The sequence below is a fragment of the Calliphora vicina genome, chromosome 3 (assembly GCF_958450345.1).
Source record: "Calliphora vicina chromosome 3, idCalVici1.1, whole genome shotgun sequence".
NCBI classification, from domain to species: Eukaryota; Metazoa; Arthropoda; class Insecta; order Diptera; family Calliphoridae; genus Calliphora; species Calliphora vicina.
Window position 1 is genome coordinate 22144825 of NC_088782.1, and position 23084 is coordinate 22167908.

At 29.6% G+C, this 23084-nt stretch overlaps 1 protein-coding gene across 1 annotated transcript in view; it reads right to left on the reverse strand.

Annotated features, from left to right (window-relative positions):
* The window catches only part of Fife (regulating synaptic membrane exocytosis protein fife), a 146910-nt gene that overhangs the window by 120539 nt on the left and 3287 nt on the right, over nt 1-23084 (reverse strand). Inside the window, exon 2 of the mRNA XM_065504503.1 lies at nt 4010-4121. Coding sequence (XP_065360575.1) covers nt 4010-4121 — 112 coding nt within the window. The remainder of the gene's footprint in view (nt 1-4009; nt 4122-23084) is intronic.

Genomic DNA, 23084 nt, shown 5'->3' on the forward strand with positions numbered 1-23084 from the left:
CTATTTCAATGTAATCATTATAAATGTCATCCTCAATATCACATTCGACGACCGTTTCAAAATCACATTCTCCTCACATTCTACTCCATTTTAATCTAAGTTAATATATTGATTATTAATTGCGATTCTTCTAATATTTCGCCAGCTATATAACAAGTATTTTATTCCGTACCTTTTATTTTCATTGGTTCAAGTCCTAAGTTAAAAATGTTGAAAGATTTGTTTTTAGAATTGTAACTTCTTGCAGTAATATTTATAGAAGGAGCTATCTTAACAGTCATCTACAGTGATAGAAAGTTCCTTTGTTTCTTTAGTTAGAATTTCAGAAACAATACAATTTGTGTGAGTCATTATTACTTATTTAAATTTGAAATTATGAACAATTTTAAGCAACTTAATAAATTTAAATATATATGAACATTTATTCGTTTTATTCGATTATTCTACATAAAATTGTTCGAATTATTCGTTATTCGAAAATGGCCATTTTTAAATTGTTCGAATAATTATTCGTAAGAAATTATTCGATTAATCGAACGATTATTAGTCGAATGAATACCCTAATATATACTTTATAGGGTCTAAAATGAAAAATGTACAAATTACAAACGGAATGACAAACTTACATACAGTGGTGGTCAAAACATATGCAACCAGCAACAGGATGCAACGTAATGGTATGGGGGTTGTTTTTCTGCTGCTGCAGTTGGCCCATCGCTCTAAATTAATGAAATAATGGATGGATTTATCTATAGAGACATCTTGGAAAGAGTAATGCTTCCAAATTCTGAGGATAATAAGCCTCTTGGATGAGTTATTCAGCACGATAACGACCCCAAGCACTCTTCACATGTTGTTAAATCGTTGTTAGCACAAGAAACAGTTTCGGTAATGGAATGGCCACCACAATTACCATATCTAAATCCCATTGAGAACATTTGGGAAATCGTTAATCAAAGAATCGACACCGAAAATTGCACTAATTCAGATATTATGTTCCAAGGATTGGTAGATGCTTGGAACGCTATTCCTGCAAATTTTATTGCCAATTTGATAGCTTCACAGCCTTGCCGATGTAAGGCCGTCATTGAAAATGTAGGATTTGCCACGAAATATTAAGTTTTATAGACAGAAATGTTTTAAAAGCAATTAGTTGCATATGTTTTGGCCAATGAAATATCAACCCATACGTAGTTTTTTAAATTTTTTTTCTTTTCAATGCAAAAAATTCTGAATTAAATTTCATATTCTTATTTTTAAAGCATTAATTAAAAAATATTATAAGAAAATGAATATTTTTGTTTACATCTTAAAGTAGTTTAAACCACTTTTGTAAAATTCTGTTGCTGGTTGCATATGTTTTGACCACCACTGTATATATACCCTTCTCACGAAGGTGAAGGGTATAACAAGTAGGAGAGCTATATTTGGCTGTGCCGAATCTTATATACCCTTTTTAAAAAAGTTTTTAAAATTTTTTTTTAAATTTTTTTAAATTGTTTTTTTTTAATTTTTAAAAAATAAAAAAAAGAATTTATGGCAAAAATGTTTTTTGATGAAAAAAAAAAATTCGGGTTAAAAAATATTTTTTCCGATTTTGATCCATTGTAGGTCCAACTGTCTATAGCCTTATATACATCGTTGTAATGGACTTTGAAATTTCTATCATTAGATACCCATATTGTCTATATTAATGGCTTTGTAATCCAGATATAAAAACTAGTAAATAAGAAATGAAAGACATGTTCTAAGAAATAGACCTAAGTCCATAAAAAAATACAAACTAAGCAATAGAAAAAGTTTTAAGTCCAAAAAACCTTTTATCTCGGCAAATACTTATTTTATCATTTAATTGCTTTTACGCACATAGAAAACAAAGAAAAATACAAAAAAAAAATTGCGTTTACAGAATTCAAAAATATTTACACAAAAAAAAGTTTGAATGTTTTTTGTCTCTCCTACATGTTAAGCCAGCGACATAATAAATGAAAGGGGTTTGTGCTGCGTATGAGTAATATTTAATTAAATAACTAAATAATAATACTTATACGCAAGGTAAACAATTTTGAAGCTTGAGAGCTGTTAATATTTAATTACAAATATTTATAAATACAAGCTTGGGTTATCATTTGCTGTATTGTCGTTGCTTCTACTGTTAAAATGAAGCTAATTATATTGATTATATTTAATTCACTTCTGAAGTTGTAGTTTTTATAATGTTTTACTCTACTTATTTTTCTTGCAAATGTCATTCACTTAAAACTGATCTACTAACATTGAAATTATATTGTTTGGTTTTAATAGTGACCTTGCTTTTGCCAATATATTCATATATGTATATTGACTTTTGCTATTTAATTTTTCTAATTATGTTTTGCTCTTTGAAATCTATGGCATAGATACATACATCCTTTCTCGTTTATTACACTAATGGATTAAACGTGTTTAAATCAATTACCCATTAAATATTGTTATAATTATTGCCATACATTAGTTATTTATATGAGAAAATATATGTTCAGAGAAACTTAAATGTGTTTGCCATTAGTAAATGTGGTTTAAACTAATTTTCTGATTAATAGAAACTTTTCAAATGGATAACTAAAGAAGTGTTTTAAAATTATATATAATTAATAAATGCAGCACTAAAGTATGCTAATATTGGTGCGCTCCCTCCCAGAAAATGCTAATAATTTATATGATCATCAAATCGCAAAAAATATGAAATCCTTATATAAAAACATTAAATAACTAAAAACACAAATTTATTAACTTATTGTTACGAAATTGTACTTGAATTCAAATATAACGATTTTAAGAGCTGATTTAAAAGTAGCATAATGCTTTCAAATAATAGTGCTGTAATAGCAAACTGTAACATATCTGTGGGCATTATTAAATAAAAGCTTTCAGTTGATTTGATCGTAAGTTGGCACCGCTGTATTCGAATTCGAATATTCAGTTAAAGAACATTGTAGAAAGTACACCACAGATGGCATATGTATTAGCAAGATCTAGAATATTCGAATTTTGACAGTTAAAGAACAATCTAGAGTGCAGATGGCAGTGTTATAAATAGTGGCAGAGGTTGCAGTCGTTAGTCAGTTTATCAGAGACGCTATTTGAATAAGCATCAACTGAGTGCCTTAAAGTGTGCTGTATTTAAAAGTTAATTCGTGTACATTATAAAGTGTGTCTGTATTTCTGCGAATTTATAAACGTGTATAAAAAACATTGAGTGACTATTTAATTCTGTTGTTATACATTTTAAATAAATAAAGAGTTGTTACAATTTTTAAACTACTAAACGGCTTTTATTTGCAATCAAAAGTATCCGGATTATTTAAAGGAAATAAACCAACGTTTTGAAAAGGTTAAAACGTAACATTATTGCAGTTTCTAGATCTTGAGATAATCATAAGTTTGTTCTTGGAATATAGAAAATACCTCTTATTTATATTTATGTCGGAACCATATTTCGTTAAGTATACTATTTGATTTAACAATTTATCATGTAAATGATTGCCACAAACATATATATAATTACTACAACCGTGTATATGATTAAAACAGTAGAGTGAATGATGACTGTAACATATTATGGTTGCCACAATCATATAAATAATTGAAGTTGTCATAATATTGTCGAATAACTTGTTAACATTTGTAAAAAGAAGTTCTTTACTTTTTTGCTTTAAAGAACCCGGATTCTTTTAATTGCAAATAAAAGCGATCAGTAGTTTAAACATTTAAACAACTCTTTATTTATTAAAATCTACGCAACAGCTTAAATAGTCGCACTCTTTTAATGCACACACTTATATTACACACTGATAAAACTTACTGACTACAACCCGCAGTTACTATTTATATATACAGTGCCATCTTCTAGTAGTTTCATGAATTATCTAACGGAAAAAACTAGAATGTTCTATTTCTAGAGCTTTTAGCAGCTTTAGCAATTAATGTGGCTATACTTATGAACATTATTTATTTTGTTTTAACTCACCTCGATCCTGTGCCGTTAATAATGATGATGATAGAGTCTGTTTCAGTTTGCCAAATGTACCACCGGTATCAGTTGTATTTTGTGTGGAAGCATTTTCATCGGTCGCCACCATCTAAAAAATAAATACATTTTTAATAGAATTAAAACAAATACAATAACATAAAACAAATATAAAGCAGAACAGTTAATTTATCAAATTTTTTAAATTAACATTATGCTTTTAGAATTAATTTGTAAATGGATAGGATTTTTATAGAATTCAAAGGTATAATTTGTGTGTGTAAAACACTTATAGCTCATAGCTAAAGTACAAAAACGAAACAAATGAGATTCATAGGAAATAAGTATCATTGACCTAAGCAGTTTGGTATTGAATATCAGCAAAATTGGTTCATTAGAAAAAAAAGTTATGGAAGAAAATGTGAGACCAACAAAAGTTTCCATATTACACATTGATGCAGATATAGTTATAGAGAAGTTTGCCGAAAATTCCTAAATTAATAAAGCGATTTTGGAAAAAAGAGTTATATGATCGGAAAGTTTATAATTTTTTCTATATAACAACATCATTGGTTTTTTTTCAAACAAGTTCTTAAGATCTGCTAACGACAGTTCAAAGTGAGGGAAATAATCTTAAAAAATAATTGATTCACTTTAGTTCGTTAATATGCCTTAGTTTGTAGCAGAAATGTCAATCAAAAATTACTCCAATTATTATAATTCTCCAGATAATCAATTATAACTATTTTCTTTATAGGGGAATAGTCATTCCCACTAAGCCAATCCTGCACAATTCAAATCTCACACAGTGGCATACAATGAGTTTTTTCGTTGAAAAATCATAACTTTAGTCCCAAATGAGATAATCAAAAAATTTAAAAGGCATATGATAGCTAACTGATCAAACTATGAAATGAGTGTTTGAAAAGCGATCTATGCCTTTTAGGTGCCTACTTATGGGTTAGCAAAATTGAAATTTGTGGAAAAATCAATTAAAATAAAAAAAAAAATAAAATATTTTTTTAAAATTTTTGATTTCTTATCTTCCTTTTTATGATTTAAAATTATTCCAAAAAAGATTTGGAAATTTTTTTTTTTTTAAAAAAAATATTTTTAATTTTTTTGTAAATTATTCCAGAAAAGATTTGAAAAATCCGAAAGTGGGGCACCTCGGGTATATCAAAAATTAAAAATGATGCCAAATTTTGTTTACGAGTTATTCGCATTTGAAAAGTAAAATTTTATTTTATTTACCCACCTTGGTCTGGTTTTTTGCTAATAACGGCTTGAAATATAATTTCATGAATTAACAAGACATGTGTTAATAATAGTAAGAAAGAATTGTTTAAAAACCTCTACTGAGTTAAAAATTATGTGCATCGTTTTTTTCGCCATTTTTTTTTTTTTTGAAAAAAGAACTTACATTAATTTTAAATTATACAGAAAATAAGAAAAAGATAAATAGTGTATTTAAATTTTTCTAATAGACAACACTTCGGGAAATATTATAAAAGTAAAATAATATCAAAATTCGTATTATTTCGTGGTCCAGATCGTTCCGAAGTAGACCAATTTTTTATATAAATTTAAAATTTAGACAACATTTTCTCAAATCGCATAGCTGATTTCATAAAACTAAGACCTGTTTTGTATGTTCCAATATATTTTTCAATATTGTACAAAGGGATTTCATAGCCCCGAGCTTGGTACCTTCAATAAATAAAAAAATTTAAAAAATTATAATTTTGAGATTTTTCGAAAGTTTTTTGGGAATTGTGGGATTGTCATTAATAATTCACGAATATCTTTTTCACTTTTGGATTTGGATCGAACGTTTCTATATAAGTGTAAAATTTCATTAAAAACGATTCATAAACAAAACTTTTATTGCTTTTTAAAAATTAAAATTTTCCAAAAAAAATCAGCTATTTCATTCCCATATTTTTGAAAAAAGTCTTTTATAATTTTTTTAATTCTTACAAATGTTGTACATTTTTGAAAAGAGGACATAATTTCCTACACGATGATATATAATATGTATATTTTTTCTTTTCCGCTATTCCGCTAAAATCGGGCTATTCGTTTAGAAGTTACAGATTTATTTCCACCTTTTTCAGATCCCCCACTGTGCAAAGTAAACATTACGATTTTTTTATTTCTAAATAAATAAATCTATCACTGGAATCAAAAATAGTGACGATCGTATTGTATCTGAATATTCTGCTTTTTTGAAAACTGAGTAGAATATTTTAAATCGTTGGACAATTTCCTGTAAATAGTTGTTATACCCTACAACACAATAGTGGGGAGGGTATTATGAGTTTGTGCAGATGTGTGTAACGCCCAATAATATTGGTCTAACACCCACCTCAGAATCACTTTCTGAGTCGATTAAACGATGTCCGTCCGTCTGGTTGGCTATATAGGCAACATTTTGTGTCAGAAAAGAAAACACAATTAGAATCACTTATGAGTCGATTAAACGATGTCCATCCGTCCGTCTGGTCGGCTGGCTGGCTGTCCAGAGTAAAGGTCTCAATTTTGAAGATATTTCGATGAAATTTGGTACATATTATTTTTTTGGCGCAAGGACCAAGCCTATTGAAACTGGCTGAAATCGGTCCATTATTTCACCTAGCCCCCATACAAATGTCCTTCCGAAATTGGACTTTATCGGTCATAAATGTTTAATTTATAAATGTATCTCCACAAATTGCGCTCCACATAAGTTTTATATACACAAAATTCATGTCACCAAATTTTGTTAGGATCGGTCCATAATTAGTCATAGCTCCCATATAGACCCGCTTCCGAAAATCACTTTAACGTGCACAAATCGCTTAAAAATTTTGGTATACTCACAAAATTCAACATAGTAAACTTTAATATAGACATAAATCACACGACCTAATTTCATGGTGATCGGTCCATAATTGGTCATAGCCCCCATATAAGGCCCACTTCCGAAAATCACTCACGAATATAAATTATTGAAATTTTAAAAGAAAAATGTTTTTGCTCTTTTACTTAGTGTAGGGTATTATATGGTCATAATACTTTCTTACTTGTTTTTTTTTTTGCAACCTGACTTGTTCTACAGGCGCCACTGTACGTCGTAAAAATATAAGAAAGTGATTCAGACAAAGCTTAAAGACTTTTGAAATTACAATTTTCTTTGTAATGGAGGTCCTACATACTCTGTTCCAATTTCGTCCATTTTTAGCTAAACTTCGTATAAAAAATCCATACTAAAATTAAAAACTTTCACAGTTACTGTTTTCCTAATATTCGAAGACAACAATATATATTAAATGGGAGGCGCCACGCCCCCTAATCCAATCCGGCACATTTTCAGCCAACAAAATATAATGGTAACGAAATATCCATCTAGGATTTAAATGCTTCAAAAACAATTTTCTAAGAATATCTCCAAGTTTTAGCTTAAACCTAATCTCCTTGTATTGTATTTCCTTAAGAGAAATTTTAAAAGCATGCCTTTAAGCATCCTTTAAGCAACCATGATAAATGGAACTAAAAATGCTTGAAATAGTACCAGAACAATTTTTAATTTCATTTCATAAATTTAATGACACCTCAGTTAAGATGTGAATACAAGCTTGTTTATGTATGAAAATCACTGTCATTATTTTATTAAGTGGAAATTTTCTTGTTATATTTGCAACAAGAAAAACATTTTATACCTCAGAGTATACACAGAACGTAGGCACTCGCCTCCACCAACCAAACACATTGCTACAACTAAAGATGAGAAGTGAGAATCTAAATTTAGTAAACTACTTTACACACACCCAAACATATTGACACTAACATTTCTGTAAATGTAGCAGTAAAATATGTAGTATATGTGTGTGTGTTCACAAAACAAGGAAATAAAGAAACAAAAGCCAGTGAGAGAGAGAGCAAGATGGCAAAGAGAAGAGAAGAAAATCATCATTGTATACCCTGAGGCATACTATTATTTACATTTTATGTAGCATACTTTGTGGAGCTTTTACAAAGAACTGCCAACTCATAAAGTTAAATGCTACAAAAGTGTGTATTGTTGAGCAAAAGAAAAAAAAAGAAGAAAATAAAATGTGTTTTTCTTTATATTTTTATTTCAGCGCTAAGAACAACAAATAGTAATGTCATTTTAAAAGCACCAAACGTTATATTTCTGGCCCTGAATAATGTCATATATTCATAGTTAGCTTTGTTTGTTAAGGTATCAGAGTGTTGTGTACATATTTGAACAAAACGTAACAATTTCTTTCTCTAGAAATATTTCATAACAGTTGTAGCTTTGTATTCCTTAAAAAAAAAATATTTCACATTTTCATTTTGCAAAAATTTTAAATTGCGAAAAATGAAATGTAATAACCACAATATTCCTTAGAATGATATTGCAGACGTTTAATGTGAGTTCAAGTGAAAATGTTGCAAATATTCTGAAGATAATGGAAATGTCTATTAACTAAAAATCTAGGCCATCTGGTACTCAATTGTTGTTAATGGAAATCATTATTTAAGTTTTAAACTGAGAATTTTTGTAATATTTTTGAAGGACGGAGATTTAAACTGGCATATTTCTGAATCTAATTGAGATATTGATTTGAATTTTTTTTTGTTAGACCAAAAATTAACTTATCTAAACAAAAAACAAGTAAGAAAGTATGATCGGTCAAGCCCGACCATGTAATACCCTACACTAAGTAAAATTTCAATAATTTATATTTTTGAGTGATTTTCGGAAGTGGGCCTTATATGGGAGCTATGACCAATTATGGACCGATCACCATGAAATTAGGTCGTGTGATTTATGTCTATATTAAAGTTAACTATGTTGAATTTTGTGTGTATACCATAATTTTTAAGCGATTTATGCACGTTAAAGTGATTTTCGGAAGTGGGTTTATAAGGGAGCTATGACTAATTATGGACCGATCGTAACAAAATTTGGTGACATGAATTTTGTATATATAAAACTTATTTGGAGTGCAATTTGTGGAGATACATTTATAAATTAAACATTTATGACCGATAAAGTCCAATTTCGGAAGGACATTTGTATGGGGGCTAGGTGAAATAATGGATCGATTTGAGCCAGTTTCAATAGGCTTCGTCCTTGAGCCGAAAAAATAATATGTACCAAATTTCATCGAAATATCTTTAAAATTGCGACCTGTACTCTGCGCATAAGGTTTACATGGACAGCCAGCCGACCAGCCAGACGGACGGACGGACATCGTTTAATCTACTAGACTAATATTTTTGGGCGTTACAAACATCTGCAACGCATTATACCCTCCCCTCTATGGTAGTGTAGGGTATAAAAATTAATTCGGAATAAATGTGGATCAAATTGTTCCTAATATTTGCAATCCTATTAAAATTTTTATACATTTTATAGTTTTAGAAACTCAATTAATATGTAATAAAATCTTTATTTATTAACAAAACTCAATGAAATTTTCAACGTTTTTATACCCTACACCACCATAGTGGGGAGGGTATAATGCGTTTGTGCAGATGTTTGTAACGCCCACAAATATTAGTCTAACACCCACCTTAAACTATACCGATCGACTTAGAATCACTTTCTGAGTCGATTAAACGATGTCCTGGCTGGCTGTCCATGTAAACCTTGTGCGCAGAGTACAGGTCGCAATTTTGAAGATATTTCGATGAGATTCGGTGCATATTATTTTTTCGGCTCAAGGACTAAGCCTATTGAAACTGGCTGAAATCGGTCTACTATTTCACCTAGCCCCCATACAAATGTCCTCCCCAAATTGGACTTTATCGGTCATAAATGTTTAATTTATATATGTATCTCCACAAATTCCGTTCCGAATAAGTTTTATATACACAAAATTCATGTCACCAAATTTTGTTACGATCGGTCATAGCTCCCATATAGATCCGCTTCCGAAAATCACTTTAACGTGCATAAATCGCTTAAAAATGTTGCTACACACACAAAATTCATTCATTGATCGGTCCATAATTGGTCATAGCTTTCATATAAGGCCCACTTCCGAAAATCACTCAAAAATATAAATTATTGAAATTTTAAAAGAAAAATGTTTTTGCTCTTTTTCATAGTGTAGGGTGTTATATGGTCGGGCTGGACCGACCATGCTTCTTTACTTGTTTAAATTTGTTATTCTAAATAACAATGTGTAATAAAACTTGTCAAAAGGTCAAAGAAAATCCCGGAATTTCTAAAAATTGGAGCGAAAATCCCAAAAATTGTATTTTTTACAATTTTATTCATACGGTCCACATTTCCCTCGGGACTAGGGAAATTCTTTGATGATAAATAGGGAACACATCAAGGTTTCCAATGCTGGTTTACGTTTTCTGATACCAGCTTTGGGGTTTTAGAACATGCGGCTTAAATTTGAAATTTTTATAAAAAATGAATCAAATTCCGAAAGGCGTAGGTGCGACATTTTCTAAAAATAGGACATACTTTTTATACAAAAATATTCTCCGTAATGATAGCTTACAGAAAAACATAAAATTGTTATATGTTCTTAAAGAACTTTTTTAGTAAAAAATGAATTAAGCCTTATCGCCCAAAAACCAGTAAAAATATATTATTTTTTAATTTTTAAATTGAAAATCGTTTATTTTTGGATCCAAATCTGATGTTGCTCTGAAATCTTTAGTATATTATTGGTAATTTAGTTGTCTAACTAACAAAAGAAATTCGAGTCCATTCGGTAAAAAAGTACGACCTATATTTTTACAAAAATCGGAGGTATGGCTAAATTTTAAAATTTCAATTTTGAAATACCTATAACTTGGAAATTATAAAAGATAAATGGCACACGCACGCATTTTCAGCAAGACCTAGCTAAGCGATTTCCAAAAATATAAAAATCTTTGAAATCAGATGGGAACCAAAAAAATGGCACGTGTTTAAAAATTTTACATGTCTAAGGTACCCTACTTTGAGCACCCATCGCGCCGCACCTGGATCATTTGTAGGGTCCATTTTAATGACATAAACTCGTATACTCCTTGACTACGCCCACGTCAAATTTTATTCAGAATTTCCAGATTTATTTCCAAAAACTTTTGATTCTGCCCCACTGTGTGTCGTTTAGGGCAAGCACGAATGTAGTGTAGAAAAATCTAATGATGGGGTTATATAGAGAAAAGTGTTACCTTTCCGATGATATATAAATATTTTGTCCAACAATTTAATGATTTTCCGCCAATCATCTTTATATAGGTGCGACCGCATTGTCTTTTAATGCAGGAATGTTTGTGGGTTTATTCAATCACATGATCTAATGGACCAATTCTGATCACTGAAACGAGAGAGTAAATCACCAGAAAATGTCTCATGCAGTAACTGAATTGCTTCACGGGATGCATGCACTCTTGCTTAAACCATATGTCATTCACATCTAGATATATTATCCAATTAAAGCATAAAGAACTCTGTTATCATATCGCGATATCGATGATTAATTTTGACTAAAATTCAATCTTCAGACCTCAGGGTATATTTTTCTAAAGTTTCATGAAAGTCCGTCCATTTTTTAATAAATTATCATAAATTTTGTATGGAAAATTCGAATAAAACCCATTGATTTTGCAGGAGAACTACCAAAGCTTAAACAAGTGCCTCGTTATTTCGAGCTAAACAACCGGCTGCCTTCAGGCAATTTATGACTTCCTTAGCATCCTTGCCGTATACAAATATAGTTATTTTTTCTTGAAAAAGTCAACTTTAATTAACAAATTTCAATGCTCCACTGCTCAATATGCAAATGTGTATGTCTGTATGAGAGCACAGTATGTAAATAAGAATAGAATTTCCTTTTTAAAAATTTCATACAAACAAGCAGACTTTTAACTATGAGCTATTTTTGAGAAATATCTTGCAGTTACTATGACTTTAAGCAACAACATGAAATGGTATGATAATAATGGTGACAACAATAAAGACCACGACGAGCACTACATACAACATGATTATGGTGATGTTGACGGTGATGATGATGATGATGAGAACGACAATGATGTCATTTATTGTTTGTTGTCTGTTGTGATTTAACGTGTATTTTGCTTAAGGATTATTTTCATTTTCACATTTTATCCTCTCTTTAGTTACTTTAGCTGAAACAAAAGTTCAGCCTAGATGTATGCTTTAAATATTTTGTATTCAACATACTTTGTTTTATTTTCTGTTGTTGTTGTTGTTGTTTAAAAGGCACTTTACAGTCATAAAAATATATGAGCCGTTTGTATGTATATGTGCTTAAAATTGTTTAAGACATCATTGTGCCACAATCACCTGCTCATTTCATTTCCTTTTTAAGATTTTCTTTCCTTTTTAGTCAGACGTAAAACCATTTTTTTTACTGCTTGCAGCTACATTGTTTGTTTATGTCCCAGCAAAGAAATTTCAGCTATCACAATTGTATCATTCATTACTTCGAAGGTTGAAATAATAAGTTAACTAATTTACTAACTAACTTACTAGTTCATAAAATTAACATGTATGCCGTTTTAAAAACCAAAAATCTTGAAATTTCGGTTTCAGTCTTACTTAAAAGTAATTTTATTGCGGAATTTCTGTATACACCCTTCACCAAGTTATCTTTAAAGTAGAAACTTTAAATATTTTTAGGTAAACAAAATTTAAAAATTTTTTTTTTCAAAATTGTTTTTTTTTATAATTTTTTTGAAATTTTTTTTTGTTTTAAAAAAAACTTTTATGAGAAAAAATTTTTTTTGGTAAAAAAAAAAAAATTCAGGTTAAAAAATATTTTTCCCGTCTTTGATAGTGACTGTGATTTTATTAGTAAATGACCAAAAAATATTTTTGGTGAAAAAAAAATTCGGGTTAAAAATTTTTTTTCCCGATTTTGACCCATTGTAGGACCAACTTACTATTATAGCCTTATGTAATGGAAATTTAAATATTTATCATTAGATATCCATATTGTCCATATTAATGACTTATTAATCCAGATATAGATCAAAAATAGGTCGAAAATCGAGGTTGTCCCGGTTTTTTATCTTATATCTCAGCCATTTGTGGGCTGATTTTCTCGATTTTAAATAGCAATCGAGCCTGGAGAATTCCAATATATTGATGTATCAATCTAGCTTGTAAGTTATTTGGGGGCTACGGAAAGTTGATTTCAACATACAGACGGATAGACGGACATGGCTATATCGACTTTGCTATCCATAGCGATCCAGAATATATGTATATACTTTCAGTAGCCCGCAAATAACTTACAAACATGATTGATATGCCAATATATCAGGAATTCTCCCAGCTCGGTTGCTATTTAAAATCGAGAAAATTTGGAAAACCGGGACAACCTCGATTTTTGGCCTATTTTTTAACTAGATATTTCTGGATTACTAAGTCATTAATATAGACAATATGGATATCCAATGATAGAAATTTCAAAGTCCATTGCAACGATGTACATTTTAAGTAAGTTGGACATAAAATGGTTCAAAATCGGGAAAAATATTTTTTAACCCGAATTTTTTTTCCAACCAAAAATTTTTCATATATTTTTTTTACTAAAAATTTCAAAAATTACAAAAAAAAATTAAAATAATAAAAAACAATTTAAAGAAAATATAAATTTTTTTTAAAAAATTTAAAAAAAATTTAAATTTCAACCTAAAAATCAGAGACCGTAAACAATGGATATCCAGACAATTTGAAATCAAAAACTCTATTTAGAGTCAAAAGAGACCTGTAAATCTATTGTGATATTAAAAAAAATTATCTCAATTCCACAAATAACATTTATTTTTCGAAGTAAAAATTAAAGTTCGTATGAAACTCTTAAAAAAGAGTTTTAAATAGTCGTCATTAAAAAATTCATTTGAGGAGTTTTATTTTTTCCGTCAGAAAATAAAACTCTTTCCGATTATTTTCTACTTTTTGTCAGTATCTTTCTTTATTGAGTCCATCTGGTATAATTTTTGTAGTAATTTATTTGTTTAAGACAAAAACAACAATTTAGTAAGAGGAATCAAACAATAGCAAATTAAAATCCCACTTGAAAATAAAAAATAAAACTCCTCAAATGAGTTTTATTTTCAGATGGGAAAAATAAAACTCCTGAAATGAGATTTTTATACCCTACACCACCATAGTGTAGAGGGTATAATGCGTTTGTGCAGATGTTTGTAACGCCCAAAAATACTAGTCTAACACCCACCTTAAAGTATACCAATCGACTTAGAATCACTTTCTGAATCGATTAAACCTTGCGCGCAGAGTACAGGTCGCAATTTTGAAGATATTTCGATAAAATTTGGTACATATAATTTCTTCGGCCCAAGGACGAAGCCTATTGAAACCGGCTGAAATCGGTCCATTATTTCACCTAGCCCCCATACAAATGTCCTCTCGAAATTGGACTTTATCGGTCATAAATGTTTAATTTATAAATGTATATACACAAATTTCGCTCCAAATAAGTTTTATATACACAAAATTCATGTCACCAAATTTTGTTATGATCTGTCCATTATTAGTCATAGCTCCCATATAGACCCGCTTCCGAAAATCACTTTAACGTGCTTAAATCACTTAAAAATGTTGGTATATACACAAAATTCAACATAAATAACTTAGATATAGACATAAATCACACGACCTAATTGGTCATAGCTCCCATGTAAGGCCCACTTCTGAAAATCACTCACGAATATAAATTATTGATATTTTAAAAGAAAAATATTTTTACTCATTTACTTACTTTCTTACTTGTTTTTTTTTATTTTAATGACAATTTTATTCAATTGCAATGCAAGGTGTTTTACAAATTCTAATGATCTGACCAGCGGCAAGCTTTAGGTGTCAATTTACATAATATAAGTTTTATTTTCTAACGAGAAAAAATAAAACTCCTCAATGAGTTTTATTTTCAGATGGGACAAATAAAACTCCTCAAATGAGTTTTTTTTAATCTTTTTTTAAGAGTTTCATGAGATCTTTTATTTTTACTTTGAATAATAACTGTTTTACATGGATTTATATTTTTAAAGACACAAAATAACTGTTATATTATAATTTTTTTGTTGTCACTTATAACCGTTACGGTCCCTGCCAAAAATATTTAAAATTTTTATAATTTGTGAAGGTTATATCGTCCTCTCAATAAAACAATTGCATAATAAGAATCTACATAACTGATTCTATATGTGGTAAATTTGGAGAAATTCTACTTCAACAAAGAGGGTCAAAAGATGAATTGAAATTTTAAACTCAATTATTTCGAAATGCAAAAAAATTATACACTATTTTTTTTATTAAGGGGACGATATAAGATTCTGCACAGCCGAATATGGCTCTCTTAATTGTTATCTTTTCAATTGAAGTTCTGTTTTTTTTTTGCTGGGTTATTTATCATTCTTTGTATGCAGTTATTGTAAATTACCCAAAAGTTAAGCAAGTAGTCCATGTATCCCTTATTTACAGTAATTGTCACTAATTTCTAATCACTTGGCTGACTCCAATTTATATATTATGGCTCATTTGATACATATCTGTTTTTGTAGTGTAGAGAGAAGTCAGTTGGTTACTTTATATATCCCATGTAATCTAGCGTGAAGACATTTGTCACCTAAGTGTCTCTTAGTAATCTAGAGTGTAGTCACTACATAATCTTGAGTGTAGGCACTTTGATTTTATACAAATTGATTTGAAATAATTCTCGTACAGTTTATTTTCGTTTTGCTTAAGTATACTGACATTCCATGTAGCCTATCGTGAAGTCAATTGTCACTTTAGTGTCTCTAAGTAACCAAGAGTGTAGTCACTTTAAACATTTTTACCCATCTGAAGTAAGTAATCTATTGGAGAGTTGTCGGAGATTGGTTAGCTTACAGGCAATCGCTTATTGTACTGTCTATTTGAGGTCAGTTAGCACCCGTACATTTTAAAATAACTACACGCAGAGAAAAAATATAATTGGGCATGGTTACTGTAACCATTTAAATGGTGTTTTAACAATATTATAGTCACAGTAACTATTTACATGATTGTGGTAACCATAATATGGTTAATTTATGATTCACATGATTGTTACAGTAAACAAATATATGTTTGTGACAACCATTCATATGATGAAGGACTTATCATATTATGGTGCTCTCGGCTTAAGGCTTATCATAATCTGAGAACAACATATTATGATAAAATTATTCATCATAAATATGGTTGTCACAAACATATATTTGTTTACTGTAACCATATATATGGTTGATACAATCATGTGAATCATAAATTAACCATATTATGGTTACCACAATCATGTAAATAGTTACTGTGACAATAATATAGTTAAAAAACTTGTAACAATATTGAAATGGTTACAGTAACCATGCCCAACTATATTTTTTCTCTGCGTGTAGTTAGTTAGCTAGTAAGGTAGCTGACGATATGCAACCGGTATGTGAATCCAATGCGTTGACTACTTTGGACCAGCTATCAGACAGTCTCATTGTATTCCAAAAGGGTCGTTATTTAAGCCTAAAATAACTAGTCACGTAGCTGGTTATTTTTACTAGTTTTCTCTCTAAATTATAAGAAAAATCTCTAGTTCGGGACAGTCTCCTAGAACTGCTGGGTATAATGTGTTTCTATTTGAGCTGGTGTATGTGATAATTTATGTGTAAAAGTGTTTATTCAAGTCATTGTTGTAATTATAATGTGCTTAACTCATCATGTATTTTTATGTGTCAATTTTTATCTTTTGATGCATTTTATCTTTTGTTTTTAAGTGATCTAGAAAATACTGGTTGTTGTTGATTGTTGTAGGAACTTTTTTTCAAAATAAGTTATGGAATATTATAATAAGTTAATAATGTTAATATAGCACACAATCATTTTAAAATATTGCACCTGAGATGTTTTTTGTTTTCATTAAATTTCTCCTGAATCAACCAGGGCATCTTTTAACATAACATGAGTCCTTAAAAGGATCGTTAATGAGATATCTTATGGTCCTTCTTCAATTGTCACCCAAGTGGAAATAAGTACGATATATAAAAAATTAATATGAGTGGGTGTCTGCTGCAAAGTAATTTTACTGCAAGTATGTTTCATTCATTAACTAAAGAAAAAAAGAAACACAAATACAAATGTTTATAACGCTGTGCCATCATTTGCTATGAAAGTGTGTCTGGCAAAGGCTTTCATATTTCATTGGGTAGTAAAAATATGCTGTAAAATTATGCCGTTTTGCAGGGAAACAGAAATGGAGTATGGAATAAATAAATTGTACATAAGGAACCATAAAATTCAACATATAAAATGTAATGAGTTTTCAATGATTCATAATTGTATACAAAATACATATAAAGACACAGAATATCTCTATGAAGGTATTTAGGGAAAATATTTTGAGTATTTTAGCATATTTTCAAGTATTTGATTATTGAATAGGAATTATTTAGATTTGTTTTAAACATATTTATTGTTTCAATGTATTTGCACCTCAATTAGTGAAACTATTTGAATTCTAGATGAAATTCGCTTTAGCTTTAACTTCTAAAATTATGAAAATGTGTTTCTCTTAGGAAGCATTTAATATTTCTTGTTAGGTTAGTTTGTTTAAGCAAAATATTGAGACTTAAAATTAATTTGTATGCTGTATTTTTCCCAATTTTTAAATATTTATACCCTACACCACCATAGTGGGGAGATTATAATGCGTTTATGCAGATGTTTGTAACATCCAAAAATAATGGTCTAACACCCACCTTAAAGTATACCGATCGACTTTCGATTAAACGATGTCCGTCCGTCTCACAGAGGGATTTTGGTGTCAAAAAGTCAATTTTTCAAAAACTCAATTTCAAAAATAAAATGATGTAGTTTTGTAGAGAAATGTTTGAAGATGAAATGTACACTTATAGTTTTAAGGAAAAATTTATTGTATTTTTAAAAAAATTAGCAAAAATTTACTTATATTTTCACGCAATTCAGTGGTTTATATATGTATAATTTTCCGAATGATACCATTTACCTTTAACATATTTGAAAACAAGTACACTAAGTAAAAGAGCAAAAACATTTTTCTTTTAAAATTTCAATAATTTATATTTTTGAGTGATTTTCGGAAGTGGGCCTTATATGGGGGCTATGACGAATTATGGATCGATCACCATGACATTAGGTCGTGTGATTTATGTCTATATTAAAGTTAACTATGTTGAATTTTGTGTGTTTACCAACATTTTTAAGCGATTTATGCACATTAAATTGATTATCGGAAGCGGGCATATATGGGAGCTATGAATAATTATGGACCGATCGAAACAGAATTTGGTGACATGAATTTTGTATATATAAAACTTATTTGGAGCGCAATTTGTGGAGATACATTTATAAATTAAACATTTATGACCGATAAAGTCCAATTTCGGAAGGACATTTGTATGGGGGCTAGGAGAAATAATGCACCGATTTCAGCCAGTTCTAATATGCTTGGTCCTTGGGCCGAAAAAATAATATGTACCAAATTTTATCGAAATATCTTCAAAATTGCGACCTGTACTCTGCGCACAAGGTTTCAGAAAGTGATTCTAAGTCGATCGGTATACTTTAAGGTGTTAGACTAATATTTTTGGGCGTTACAAACATCTGCACAAACGCATAATACCCTCCCCACTATGGTGGTGTAGGGTATAAAAATTTATGGGGATACCGTTAAGAAGTTATGCCCAAGTCTCTAAAAATTATCTTATTTTTGATTTTCCATGGAGAAAAAAAATGTAGCCTCACTTTCCCCCAAGCTGTTTTTTTTAATAAAATGGAAGGTGAGAGTGTCTTGTTCCGATTAAAAAAAAATAGTTTTCGGAAGTTTTCGGAACAGGATGAAACTTATAATTGTTTGTCGAATAATAAACGAAATATCAAAAAAATCTATTGATGGGTTTTGTGGGCGGTAGGCGTGACGGATTTTATTGAAACTCGGCATGCGTTCTTTTTTTGATTCAATAAATGTATGTACCAAATTTCTAGACTTTTACTTGGATAGGAAAAATTTTATGCGAAAAAATCTATTTGGATTGTATGGGCAGTGGGCGTTGGGCGTGGTCGATTTTGATATAATTTTATGTTTTTCTTAGTTTGGTCCATATAATTCTCATAGCTCCCATATAAGACCCCCTTCCGAAAATCACTCAAAATATAAATTATTGAAATTTTAAAAGAAAAATGTTTTTGGTCTTTTACTTAGTGTAGGGTATTATATGGTCGGGCTTGACCGACCATACTTTCTTACTTGTTTTTTTTTTAATTTTGTTTATTTGTAGCAAACAATAGGTCATTATTGTTTTTCTTAACTTTATTTTTAACCTGAAACTTTGCACGTGTTTCATATTTTCAATGAGTTTTTCTAAAATGTTTCCTTTAACATATTGTTTAACTTTCACCTTTCGTAGAAAGTTTTGTGGCCACATTTGTTCATAGAATTAAATACGCTTAAGTGAACAACATACATTTAAGATGAAAACAAAAAATGTATTGTAATAACATCATTGTTAAGTTGTGATAAAAATAGAATGCAATATCTGAGAAGAAAACTGTTTTTGTTTGGAAAATTTTAATTTTGTGGCTTAACAAGTTATAGCTCTAAGCCGTAGGTACTCGGTTAAATCATTTCATATTTTTATACCCTACAATACCATAGTGGGAAGGCTGTTATGAATTTATGCTGATGTTTGTAACACCCTAAAATATTAGTTTAACACCCACATTAAAGTATACCGATCGACTCAGGATCACTTTCTGAGTCAATTAAACGATGTCCGTCCGTCCGTCCGTCCGGCTGGCTGTTCATGTAAAGCTTGTGTACAAAGTTTAAATTAAATAAAACTCTCATAAGTCTTAAATAACTAACAATTCTTTAAAACATTTTTTAATTTTCCTTTTCTGAATATTTACAACAGCAGCCAGCATAACTTACAAAAGTCCCATCAGCAAGGACTTTTGCAGTTTGATTTATCAACAGCAAACAAACGATTTAATTTATAGCATTTCAAATGAAATAAAACAAATTCCATATAACTATTGTAAGTATTAGTTTAATGACAACTTAAAATACTACAATACAATACAACACATCAGATCATCACATCACAAAAAGCTAGCATCAAATAAACAAACTAAATAATGTTAATTAATCATTTTATTTTATTTTATTTAGTTTAGTTTTTATGTTCTCGGCACATCCTGTCTGAGTTGTGATGTATGTACGTGAGTATTTGTCATTGTCAAATTATCAAGTCTGTGTTTTAGTGTGATAACAATCAGGATACAGTGTCATAAAGACGAAAAGAAAATTAATTTCGTTGAAATGTGCCCGCATGTCAGCGATAGTATTATATATAATATACATTAGGTGGGAGACTGAAAATGAAATCAAAATTTACTTTACTTCAATGTTAGGTTTCTCAAAATATTTAATGTAATTATCAAAGGATAATTTCTCCAATATTTGTTCCAAAGGACCTCTATACAATTTTAACAATATATCAAAGATACCTTAGAATGAAGGAATCTTTCACGTTAATTTGCAACATTTTTAGCATTTAGAGGCACCATCCTACTAGAGAATTTTTATGTTGGAAGGAGCGTGTACTCGTATTGTATAGAGTTCTTAAATTCCTTTATATCATGTTGTCATATGCAAACATACACGTAGGTATATCAACAGCAAGAACAATGTATGTTTGTTTGTTTTTTGCAAAATACAGTGCTCTAAAAAAGAGAAGTACTAAAAATCTCTTTATTTAAAGAAAAATCTTTCATTTCCCACTTAACCCTCCGACGGTTGAGGAGAAATTGTACCTTACTAAACGCATTTAAATCTCAATAGAAACTAAACTATTGGTCGGATCGCTTTGATTTTTTTTTAAACGATTCTAGAAAAAATTTCCTTGGAATACATGTGGGGGGCGAGTATAATTCCCATGGACCATCAAGGAGTAATTTAAGTTTGAAAATGAAAAAGGTCCCCCAGGGACCTTCTCACCCGCCGGAGGGTTAATTTGCTAAACTCTATATTCAGACATATCATATCGAATGCAATCCATTACTGAAGTACTTTTAAGTAATGGAGATGGTAAAAAGTAGTCATAAAAATATCTCATTTCTTTGCGACATCACAAATGTTTTACTTTTGTATTGTAGTGTTTCATTTTATACGTTCTTTTGCAATGGACGACTGCAAGAGGCTGAAACTGCATGTGTCTTTTTAATTTACCTTTTGTTAAACTGATAACAAAGCATGCAAATGTTTGTCAAGAAAAAAGTGCAAATTAAAAGTTGAATTGAAATACCCTTCAACACCGCCATTCAAACTGAGTGCACAATATGTCAGTTATAGTCCCGATTCGGTTGCTATTTAAATAAATGGCTGAGATATAAGCAAAAAAACTCTACTAAATCAATTTTTTATATCCTTCACCATGAGTGACATTTTTCATTTGCGACCCCACAAAGTTTATATATTCTGAATCGTTATGGATAGCGGAGGCGATATAGCCATGTCCGTCCGTCCGTCTGTATGTTGAAATCAACTTTCCGTAGCCCCCAAATAACTTACAAACATTATTGATACATCAATATATCGGGAATTCTTACGGTTCGGTTGCTATCAAAATTTGGAAAATCGGCCTACAAATGGTTGAGATATAAGGAAAAAAACCGGGACAACCTCGATCCATATAGACAATATGGATATCTAATGATAGCTATTTGAAAGTCCATTGCAACGATCTATATAAGGCTATAATAATTTGGAGCTACAAAATCGGGAAAAATATTTTTTAACCCGAATTTTTTTTTTACCAAAAAATTTTCTTTGTCATAAATTTTTTAAAATAATAAATTAAAATTTTTTTTTTTAAAAATTAAAAAAAAATTGGAAAAAAAAGTTAAAAAAAAAAAAATTTCAAAGACTTTTTTGAAATTTTTTTATAAAATTTAAAAAGTGAAAATTAACATTTTTTTTACCTAAAAATATTAAAGTAAAATTTGGCTATGATTATAAAAAAAGTTTTTGATTGCTTCGATGCCACATTGCACGGTCAAAAATCCATAACTTCTTTATTTCTTCATAAATATTTTTTAAATTTGGTATTTGTATTAAGAATACCATAACCGATCGATCGATAAATATTTCGATGTTCTAATACAGTGTTTGGCCAATAAAGCATAGACGTTCTAAAAGTATCAAAAAAATTGCTGTAAGTGGCTGAAATTTAGTCCAAAAATAAAGAATAAAATATGTGATCGAACAAAAAATTGGTCATTAAAATTTCGGATTACATATACAGGGTTTGGCCAAACAATCATGGACGTTTTGAAAATATCGGAAAAGTTAGGTTATTCATATAAATGCCTGAAATTAGGTGTACATTTAAGAAAAACACACTTGCTCCATCGCAAAAAATTTTAAAAATTACATACATAACATAAAAGTATCGAAAAAAGTATTTAATTTTTGCAAATTGCTTCAATTAGGTTTATAATTAAAAATAACATAAATGATACATTGAAAAAATGTCAACATACAAATACATGGATTGACCAAATCAGCATATACGTAAATAATTCTCAAACTTACATAATTTTTGAAATTGACCAAAAAAATACAAAAAAAAGAATGTGTAAAATATGAAGACACTGAAATCGTTCTGGTTATTGGAATGGCAGATAATTGCAGCTGAAATTTATATTACTTACTCTTAATACTTTACAGTATTATATGTAATTTACACTTACCTCTAATAGACCCTATTAATTTGTTCTGGCCTTTCAAACTTTTTTTTATTTAGTTTCTATAGATTTAAAACTAGTTCCTAATCACTTCACTTTAATATAAAAATAACACGCAAAAACTCCGTGATAACTACGTGGAATGGTTAACTGCTAACTGTGTTATAAAAACATGTGCTAATTTGCAAAAAAAAACTTTAAAGAAAAAAGCACAGTAAAAAAAATCACATTTTTCTAATATTAAAATGACAAGAAAAAACATTTAACTTTACAAAATTATAAATA